We start from the raw sequence: 10,132 nt of genomic DNA, 5'->3' as shown, positions 1-10,132 counted from the left end.
AATTTTCCGAAAGTCCTCTCCACACCCACCCCACGGTCGTCTGCGTAATTATTTTTTTTTTTTCTTATTCGTTTTGTACACAGTTTTTAACACCTAGCAGACTATTTTTTTTTTAACGGGTCTCAAACTTTATATTGATCGAGTATTTTAGATTTTTTCCTAGTTTTTTTTTTTAATAGTACAATCTCATTATTAGTGAAATTAAAAAGTTACTAAAAACTTTTTTTAAATCTCCCATTTTTTAAATTTATTTATTCACCATGCGAGAAGCTCATTCCCGATCCCCAGCCACGCCAACATCAACCCACGTAACTTTTACAAGCTGCTGCACCTCAGCATATTACAACTAAAATCCTTCCGCCAACATACATACATATGTAGATACATACACGTTTGTGTATGAATATACCGAGAGAGAGAGAGAGATAAAGAGAGAGAGAGAGATAAAGAGAGAGACAGAGGGGCGTTGTTAATTCATTTGTAATTCGATATTGATGCTCATCTCTACATTTTCGTAAGTGTACACGATTGTGTGCATATGTATGTATGCATGCATGCATATGTGTGAGTGTGTGTGTTTGTCTGAGTGCTGTGTGCATTTGCGTGTATGCACTAGTTAAACATTCGATGTTTTTGTTATTTGTTGTCATAGAATTAAAATTGCTTGTTCAATATCACCGTGACTTTGAACAAGGCTGATTATTAAGTGAAGTCACTTCCCATTTCGTGTCAATATATATATATATATATATACATACATACATCTTCCTTCCTGCTTGGTAGTCACTTGTCGAACTTCGTTCACAGAAACAGTAGGGACTGCCATGGATGGATCCAGTGGACTACATAGGTCAGTCAAAAAACACTATTCTTAACTTTTGGTTTTAAATCCTTCTCTTTTTGTTTTTATTTTACGGCTGTTAAATTTCTATCGAACCCTGAAACATTCTAATCATAGGATAAACACGTACTTCTCATCCTGTGAACCAGGAAGCGCGTACACACACACATACACACGCGCGCGCACGTGTTTGTTCTTACGTCCTGTTATAATGAAAACAATATCACATTAATCTGATGGTTTACTCTATACTGTGGACTACATATTTATTCTACGGGGATGTACTTGTATAGCAAGTAAACCTGATCTGAAATCATGTGCTGAAACAAAAACAGTAAGCCATTTAGAAACACACAAAAACCATTAGATTCCCTTCAACATTTAAATTTGATTTGTCAATTGTTTACAAATTTATCTTTATACAAGAATGTTGTTCATAGTCCTTTGAAGATTTGGCCAGCCAAGCTTTCGTCGGACGGTGGGTTAGGTGGGTGAAACTTTGGTCATTGTCAACAACATTCTTGTATAAGAATGTGTGCGTGTGTGTGTAGATAGACATATTTTACGTTCGGGTGAATCTTTTTCTCTTTGGCTGCACTTTCTGAAAATTGAGGAGTGACAGTCAAACAGAAAAGATTCGTTATGCTTATATATAATAGGAACAAAGTATAATACAATACATAGATAAACAAATGGAATTAAATACTACATACGTTAACAAAATTTAATTAAACACATTAAAAAAAAAAAAAAAAAAAAAAAAACACACACACACACACACACACACACACATGAACATATAAATAAATAAAAACTAATACAAATGAACACGTATTAACAGAGAATATAGGTGATACAGACACTCCCCATACACACATGCACTTACAAAAGACACAGACACATTGAAGGACACGCATGCGTAGACACATACAATAGGAATACAAAATACAAAATGGCTGATAGTTAGCAAGGTGAGACACACATAAGAAAGAAGGAAACAAAGGACCACTGATGAGGTCACAGAAGTGTGACGAAAGAACTCTGGCCGAAATAAGATTAAGATTAAGATTAATGTAATATAAAGCTGAAAAAAAAAAAAAAAAAAAAAAAAATTAACACCAAATATACAGTGCGTGTGTTTTTATTGGCTAAACTGGCAATATGACCATCCCCAAGTACAACAACATATATATATATATATATATATATATATATATATATATATAAAGTAGTTGGGTACTACTAAAGCAGCACGGTCCCGAACGCGCAGTCGATCCTAACCCTAACCCTAACCCTAAACACGTATTCATTTGCACACGCGGGTTAGGGTTAGGATCGACCACTCACGACTAGCTAGCGCGGACGCGCGACTGCGCGTTCGGGACCGTGCTGCTTTAGTAGTACCAGTAGTTGTATACTACCAACTTAATGTGACAGTCCCAATAAGGGTTCACAGAATTTTGTCAGTGAACAGGTAGCCGTTTCAAAGCGACGAAAATATTTTGACAAATTAAATTTAAATGTTGAAGTGAATCTAACGGATTTTGTGTGTTATTTTAAATGGCTTATAAACACCTTCCACGCTGCAATTGTTTTCGTTCCAGCACACGAGCTCAGATCAGGTCACTTGCTATGCAAGTACATCTCCGTAATATATATATATATTTATATGTTTATTTATATATTTATATCTATAGATAAAACAATTAAGAGTATGAAGACAGGGATAGCCCCCCCCCCCCCCCGGCCCATCAGGAATCACATATACTCTTTTACTTGTTTCAGTCATTTGACTGTGGCCATGCTGGAGCACCACTTTTAGTCGAGCAAATCGACCCCAGGAATAAACTATTATCTTTTGAACCTCATTAGCTTACAGGTGTTTTCACTATAAGATGTGGTGGACTCATAATTGAGTGCTTCTGTAATACTCTACAGCTTCATCAGAGCTTGGAACATAAAATGCTCTTTGTTTGGGAAAACAAATACATTTAAGCATATATGGAGGAAAGTATCACTGATGTGGATGCATATGTAGTTCCTTTTAAGATGTTTTTTGTCTCTTCTCACTCTAGATAACTTCATTTCCTCCTCACTTGTTCCTGTAACTCCTTTTCTGTCTCCTATTGTATAATATGCACACTTAAATACATACATGTATGTTTGTGGAATCAACTCATAATAGATATTTTGTTCATCTTTCATTTTCATTCCAGAGAAGATGAAATTGATGCTGTACCATTAAACAATTCTGAAACTAATACAGAGCCTGTGTGCATTGAAACATCCATCAGTAACTCTGATTCATTACCCAGTCTTAGTGAAACTCCAGAAACTAAAGCAGTGCCCATAATTAATGAAAATGACAAAAATGATGATGATTCAATACCCAAGCCTACAAAAGAAGGCAACAATAAAAGAAGAGCAATACCCAAATCTAATGAAGATAGCGGCAATAAAACTGATGCGGTACCTCAACGTTGTAATTATCTTAGCAAGAATACTCCTGCTACGTTCATTCCTGAAGGAACTCGTAGCTATAATATGCAAGCGGCACTCCTTCCCAAAAAGGATCCCAGAAAAGAATTTAACCCAAGATGCCATAAAGATGATCCATTTCACAACCAGCCAGACTCTTCTTATAATGATCATCATTCAGACGGAGAAAAAATTTTAAGCATGTTTTCACAATGCTGTAAGGCTCCATTCTTTTTTATATTTCCTTAGATAAATTCACCATCATTACTTTGCATTGCTTCCCTGTCATAATTTCTTAATTATCATTACTTATTATGTTGTCATCATTAATTTTCCATCGTTTCTTTATCATCATTACTCTCTCATTATTATTTACAAATATTCTTTGTAATCATTACTCCATCATCATTACTTCTCCATCAGTCTTTGTCAACCATTACTTTGTCATCATTGCTATTTTTACTTTGTTACCAATACTTTGTCACTATTATTTTGTTATCCTTACTGTTTCATCCTGAATTACCTATCATTACTTCTACATCATCGCTTTGTTTTTACTTTGTCATAATCCATCATCATCTGATTTGGAAACTTACTTGGACCAACACAACTCTCCCATGCCAAGTATCCTGAACAAGCCATATGGCATGAACATCTAGCCTGGGTTTTAATCACCTTGGTCTTTCATGAGCTAAAATATCTCACTTGCACTTGCCACAGCTACAGATGAAAGCAGTGTTTCGCTAACTGAACAGGACAATACTGATTGCTGACACTTGTTGTTTGTTCATTCGCTCAGCATTTAGTGGTATTTGTCTCTGATTCAATAAATTTATTTGCCAAAATAATTCACATTCACCATGCTGCATCCCATAATTTTTATGTACCTGGTCTCAGGTAGTTTCATGCTACTTAGCCTTTATCTGGGACTCTGACAGGTGCTACTACTCAGGCCAAAGTAGACCTGGGAACAACAGTGACTAACAGAGGTGGTTCCACATTCCTCAAAACCCTGGAGCTCCTGAACTATTGGATGAGGTTTAACTCTTTAGCCTTTCATATCTAATAGTGATGTTTTCTTCTGTTACAGGCACAAGTAGGTTTTCCACAGGTTGGTAAATGCATTTGGTTTTCCACAGGTTGGTAAATGCATTTGGTTTTCCTAATGTTAATCTTTAAGCTGAATTTTTGTGCAGCTCTAGCAAAATTACCTATCAGGTTCTGCATATCTTCAGCACTGTAGGCAACTAGTGCACTATCATCAGCATCTTTTGCAATAGGGCCTTCGAAGTGTGTGTCTTTGCTTTATACTGTGCAGCCTTGAACATATCAACATCATGCCACATCTAGGTGTAAGCCCCACTCCAACTTTCTTAAAGGCAACTTCCAACACTGCTGTGAGATAGAGGGAGAATAGTGCTGGAGCAAGTATGCACCCCTGTCGAACTTCATTTATCACTGCAACCTAACTTGAGGTATTACTATTTTGTACTATAAAAGCTTGCATTCCTTCGTGTAGGGCTGATACTGTGTCAAAAGCCATTGTGACATCTACGTAAACTACATACATAGGCATGTTCCACTCAATGTATTTTTCCTGAATATTGCATAGACAGAAGATTATATCCGCAGTGCTTCTGCAATGGAAGCCACACTCAGTCTCAGGTAAGACAGATATACTCATTTAGTCTGTTTAATAGAATATGAGCCAAGATCTTCCCAGCTATTGATAGAAGAGATATACCTCAATAGTTTCCAGAGTCCACTCTACAACCTGTTTTGAAGACAAGAATGATGCCTGTGTCTTTCCAGTCTTGTGGAACTGTTTCCGTCTTCCAGATCTAGAGCACAGTGCTATACAGGCTTTTAATAAGCTCTACACCTCCATGCTTCCAGATTTCAGTGGGTATTCAACATCTATCAGGTGCTTTACTTTCTTTCATGTGTTTGATTGCACCATTGAATTCATTGTAAACAGGTTTGTCATCTAATGATTGGATGATTAGCTGTTGTGTCACCTTCTTGAGGGTGTCATAGTCCATGACACCGGGGATATTAAGTAGGCTAACAAAGTGATTGGCAAATCTATCAAGAATCTCCAGTTTTTCCTGGAATACTGCTTGGCCACCAAGACCAATGAGTTTTGTTGCACCTCTACTCTGTGGCTCGCATACCATTCAAAGTCCTGAATAAAATGTTTTCATATCATTTTATCAGCATAATGCTGTAGCTCTTCAGGGTATTTGTGAACTAAACCCCCATACTTTGTGTGTGTGTATATATATATATATATATAAAGAGTAAAGGGTAAAGACCCCTTCAGTCATGAATGATCATGGGATTGCACCTAGAAGGTTCCCCTCTGAGGCACAAGTCCGGGTAAGTTTTTTTTGTGGAAAACCAGCAGTCATCCATGCATACCAGCCTCCCCCCTCTCCACACCACCGATGTTGCCCAAGGGAAAGGCAAAGGCCAATACAGCTTGGCACCAGTGATGTCACAACTCATTTCTACAGCTGAGTGAACTGGAGCAAAGTGAAATAAAATGCCTTGCTCAAGAACACAACACACAGCTAGGTCCAGGAATCGAACTCAGTACCTCATGATTGTGAGCTTGATGCTCTAACCACTGAGCTACACACACACACACATGCACACAAAACGGGCTTCTTTCAGTTTTTATCTATCAAATCTACTGAAAAGGTTTTGGTTGACCTGGGGCTATGTTAGAAGAGTCTTGACCAAAGTACCTTGCACTGGGATTGAACTTGGGACTATGTGGTTGAGAAGCTAACTTCTTAATACACAGCCATGCCTATGTATGTATTATATTCTCAAAAATTTATGCTCTTGTGCTAAGTTAGAATTTTATATATTTATTCTAGCGAATATTACTATTGGAACAAGCAATCTATCCATTGGTAACTCTAATATCACAAATGTATTCAGCTCAGAACCGAGGAAGATAAAATCCGAGCATCATAGGGAGAAATTCATCAAATATTTCAGTAAGTAAATGCAGTTTCTATTTGTTGATTTCATATTAATCTTTTTATTTGTTTCAGTTGTTAGACTGTGACCATGCTGGGGCACTGCCTTGAGGGATTTTAGTCGAACTATTCGACCCCAGCACTCATTTCCTTTTTAAACCTGGTAGTTATTCTATCAGCTCTCTTTTGTTGAACTTCTAAGTTACAGGGACATAAACACACCAACACTGGTTGCCAGTCAATGTGTGTGTGTGTGTGTGTGTGTGTGGTCAGTTGATGGTGGGGGACAAGAGAGAGATGTATGGAATTGGGAGGAGATGATAAGTGAGCATGGCACCAGCAAGACTTACATTATTTGGAAAATGCAATGGAAAAAATACAGTGAAATTGTCATGGAGAGTTGAATGTCTAACATTTAAGATAGAGTGTGAAATCTGATGGCGATTTGACTGTTATTTCTAAACAAAAACGTAAATATCAAACATTTCAATATAAAATCTTAAGAATCATGGAAATATTTTTGCAGAGTCTAATACAGTACTGACTGAGAAACACCTCAACAAAATAGCCAAATACTTAGGGAATAAATGGAAGTCTGTTGGTAAGTATAAAATATACATTACTTTAGATGTTTGGCTTCTATCATATCTTTATGTCTTGTCTTTTACTTGTTTTAGTCATTATATTGTTGCCATGCTGGGGCAGCACCTTGAAGAATTTTTAGTTGGATGAATCCAGTACTTTTTTTTTTTTTTTTTTTAAGCCCGGTGTTTATTCTATCAGTCACTTTTGCTGAACTGCTAAGTGATAAAGATACAAACACACCAACACTGGTTGTCAAGCAGTGGTGGAAACAAACATGCACACACACACACACGTGTGACAGGCTTCTTTCAGTTTCCATCTACCAAATCCACTCACAAGGTTTTGGTTGGGCTGGTGCTATAGTAGAAGACACTTGATCAAAGTCCCATGCAGTGGGAATGAACCTGGAATCATGCAGTTGGGAAGCAAATTTTCTTACCACCCAGCCATCCCTACGCCTATCTAACTACAAAATAATGTTTAGTGAGTGCTAAGATACTTAATGTGATGAAGAAAAAATTTCAGTTGAAGTTGTTTTTGCTAGGAGGAGAGGAAAAGAATCTTAACCCTTTTGCTACCATACTTTTGTTGGAACTCTTCTTTTGTTGTAATTAATGTTGAAAATAATGAATTTATGAATATAACTGTTTTGAGATTAAGCTAGTGTTTTGAATATAAATTTGCATAAAAATTTGGGTTCAAGATTTTAATTCAAATCACTTAAAAAACAAGAAATTTGTAGCATAGAACCAAAGTCAGTATTAAAAAGTTAGTGTTAACAAAATCTAATTCTAGACGAAGGGAGACAACTTCGAAATTGTAACGAATCAAAGTTTGAAACAATACAATGAGGAGATAAAGACATTATTAGCTAGAGGCTTAGTGAGTACAGTGGCAGGTGTGGACATATTTTGGATACAACCTTTATGCTAAGTCTCAATCACGTCATCATGATCTTCCCTTATTTGGTAATATAGATCTTCTCACTTTACCTACCTTAATTGAATGTGTGAACAAGATGTGGACTTTGCAAGCCACGGATTACTCGTCTCAGAGATCAGTAACATTTTGACTAAGAAGTGATAAAAAGGGACTCTTTGATCCTCCCCACATGAGACAACCACTCTAGTGTCACCCAGTAAATTCCATGCTTCCCTATTCTCAATCTTTTGTCTTTTATCTTTTACTTGTTTCAGTCATTCGATTGCAGCCATGCTGGAGCACTGCCTTCAGAAATTTTAGTCAAACAGATTGACCCCCCCCCCCCCCCCAGTACTTATTTTTCCTTTTAAGCCTGGCACTTATTCTATGATTCTCTTTTGCTGAACTGCTAAGTTACAGGGATGTAAACACACCAACACCAGTTGTCAAGTAGTTTATGTGCTTGTCTACATCACTTATAATCATTTCAGTATCACTTATTATTATCTGGATTCTTTCTATTTTCAGTCCCCAGTTTCTGCTTATCTCCATTTCTAGATCTTCATATCTGGATATTTTTTTTTCATTATCTATTTTTGTCCTTCGGAATCGATACATCATTTGCTATTATTATTCTTCTTGTCAATGATATAATATTTTATTTTCAGGTCGGGATTTAGAAATTAAAGACGCTATGCTGGAAAACATAGAAGCAAACTACTCAAATAATGTTGAAGAACAAAGTTTTCAAATGTTAAACAAATGGTTACAGCTTTCCAAGTCGGAGACATGTACAACTAGCAAATTAGCTGAAGCACTCTTTGAGGCTGAATGTTATGATTCAATTCAATATTTACCATTAGAGGAGGAGTGATTATTAAAAAAAAAATGTTCTCCACCATGGTGTATGTCTTGAATAAGAAGAGCATTATTACATCATTTAATTTCTAAATATCTGCTTATATCAATATTAATATCTGTTTATACCAGTATTAATATGACATATATTTAAGAACCAAAATCTTTTAAGTGCTTGGGGTCTCTATGGGTCTTAATCCAGCCTTGCCTACACATATATGTAGTTCAAAATATAAACAACAATAAACCATAAAATAAATTTTTATTTTTCAAAATTGTTGTGGGAGAATTCTGAACACCTACATGCGACTGAAAACGGACTAACAGATTTTCAATAAATAAAGAACTGTGTGAACTATCAGGAAGTTGATAGCATTGATTGTCCATATTGGTTACTACGTTAGTTTAATATCATAACTATATTTGGAGTAGTACGGAGTGCATTCTGTGTTAACATAATAATACTGTGATAGGTTATTCTAGATAACCATATCCGAGTAATTATTTAGGTAATACTATTCTTACACACACGTCATATTTTTGGTGATGAGGATATTTGAACCCATGCTGGACAGATTATTGTTTGAACATGGAAGATTTACTAGCTTTGGTAATTCAATTACAGAAACAGCAGTTGTTGGAATTGCAGAAGCAACAGCAGCTGTTAGTACAACGGCTTCAGAAGAAAACAGAAAATATATCAAAAGGATGTGTTATAATACTATTCCACAGCCATACCAACAATCCACATATACAACTTTCAAACACATTTACCAATGTACAACCATATTGATAAATAAATTCCATAAGTAAATTACAACCACTCCTAAATACGCAACTAAACAGCAACAGCTCTATTAAGTCATACAGAATTATAATCCCAACCATCTTCCATAGTGTAATATAAAAGTAAAAGCTTAATGACCACATTATTTCAATCAATCAGTATATAGACAGGATGTGTAGTTCATTCTGACATGGTCACAAACTCCATCTGAGAGTTTGCATATAATCCAGAGGAGGGTACAACTTTTCCTGCTTACTTTAGAAGGTATGAAGAAATTTTTAAAGAAGAGTGCTCTGACTAGCAAGATGAAAAATCATACCCGACTTTTGTTGAGAAAGTTGGCATCAGCCAAGCATGAGAAATATTGAAATTACATATTACCAAAGAGACCAGGTTTTGAAGAAGATGTGAATATTTTGTCAAAGATTTTCGGCGGAAAACCTCTTTATTTAATATGCATTGGTAATGCATGAATATTACAGAAAAATAAGATGTATATTTTATTATATATACTGGAATTGTTAATAGGGATAGGGAATGTAAGAGATTTAAAATTAATGAACTAACACCAGATATGTTTAAATAATCAATTTTTGTGAAAGGTTTAATAGCAAAGAAAAATGTGGAAATTCATAACCAAATTCTGACTAAATTAGAGCAGAATCAGAAGTA

At 35.8% G+C, this 10,132-nt stretch overlaps 1 protein-coding gene across 3 annotated transcripts; it reads left to right on the top strand.

The window, feature by feature from the left end:
* The first annotated feature begins 236 nt into the window (after positions 1-236).
* LOC106870355 (uncharacterized) lies at positions 237-9,034 on the top strand. 3 transcript variants are annotated; one of them, XM_014916389.3, is made up of 5 exons: positions 237-850; positions 3,058-3,536; positions 6,205-6,327; positions 6,836-6,910; positions 8,484-9,034. In XM_014916389.3, exons 1-5 carry the CDS (start codon positions 825-827, stop codon positions 8,687-8,689), a joined length of 909 nt encoding a protein of 302 aa, XP_014771875.1. In that variant the 5' UTR covers positions 237-824; the 3' UTR covers positions 8,690-9,034. The 3 variants fall into 3 exon arrangements, with proteins under 3 accessions (XP_014771875.1, XP_052833014.1, XP_089198561.1); XM_052977054.2 differs by having other exon boundaries at positions 422-514; XM_089342435.1 differs by lacking the exon at positions 237-850 and adding an exon at positions 1,838-1,914.
* The last annotated feature ends 1,098 nt before the right edge of the window (positions 9,035-10,132 follow it).

This window comes from Octopus bimaculoides, chromosome 26, assembly GCF_046866305.1.
Source record: "Octopus bimaculoides isolate indiv1 chromosome 26, ASM4686630v1, whole genome shotgun sequence".
In the NCBI taxonomy this organism is placed as follows: Eukaryota; Metazoa; Mollusca; class Cephalopoda; order Octopoda; family Octopodidae; genus Octopus; species Octopus bimaculoides.
Note: the sequence above shows the minus strand (reverse complement) of the source record. Positions and strands in the feature narration are given on the sequence as shown.

What these genes read in the sequence shown, in the direction of transcription:
- LOC106870355 (XM_089342435.1), top strand. Translation starts at nt 1,853, where the DNA reads ATGAGGTCACAGAAGTGTGACGAAAGAACTCTGGCCGAAATAAGATTA. An exon ending in GAAATTCATCAAATATTTCA is followed by an intron (nt 6,328 to 6,835) that starts GTAAGTAAATGC and finishes ATATTTTTGCAG; the next exon opens with AGTCTAATACAGTACTGACT. An exon ending in GAATAAATGGAAGTCTGTTG is followed by an intron (nt 6,911 to 8,483) that starts GTAAGTATAAAA and finishes TTTTATTTTCAG; the next exon opens with GTCGGGATTTAGAAATTAAA.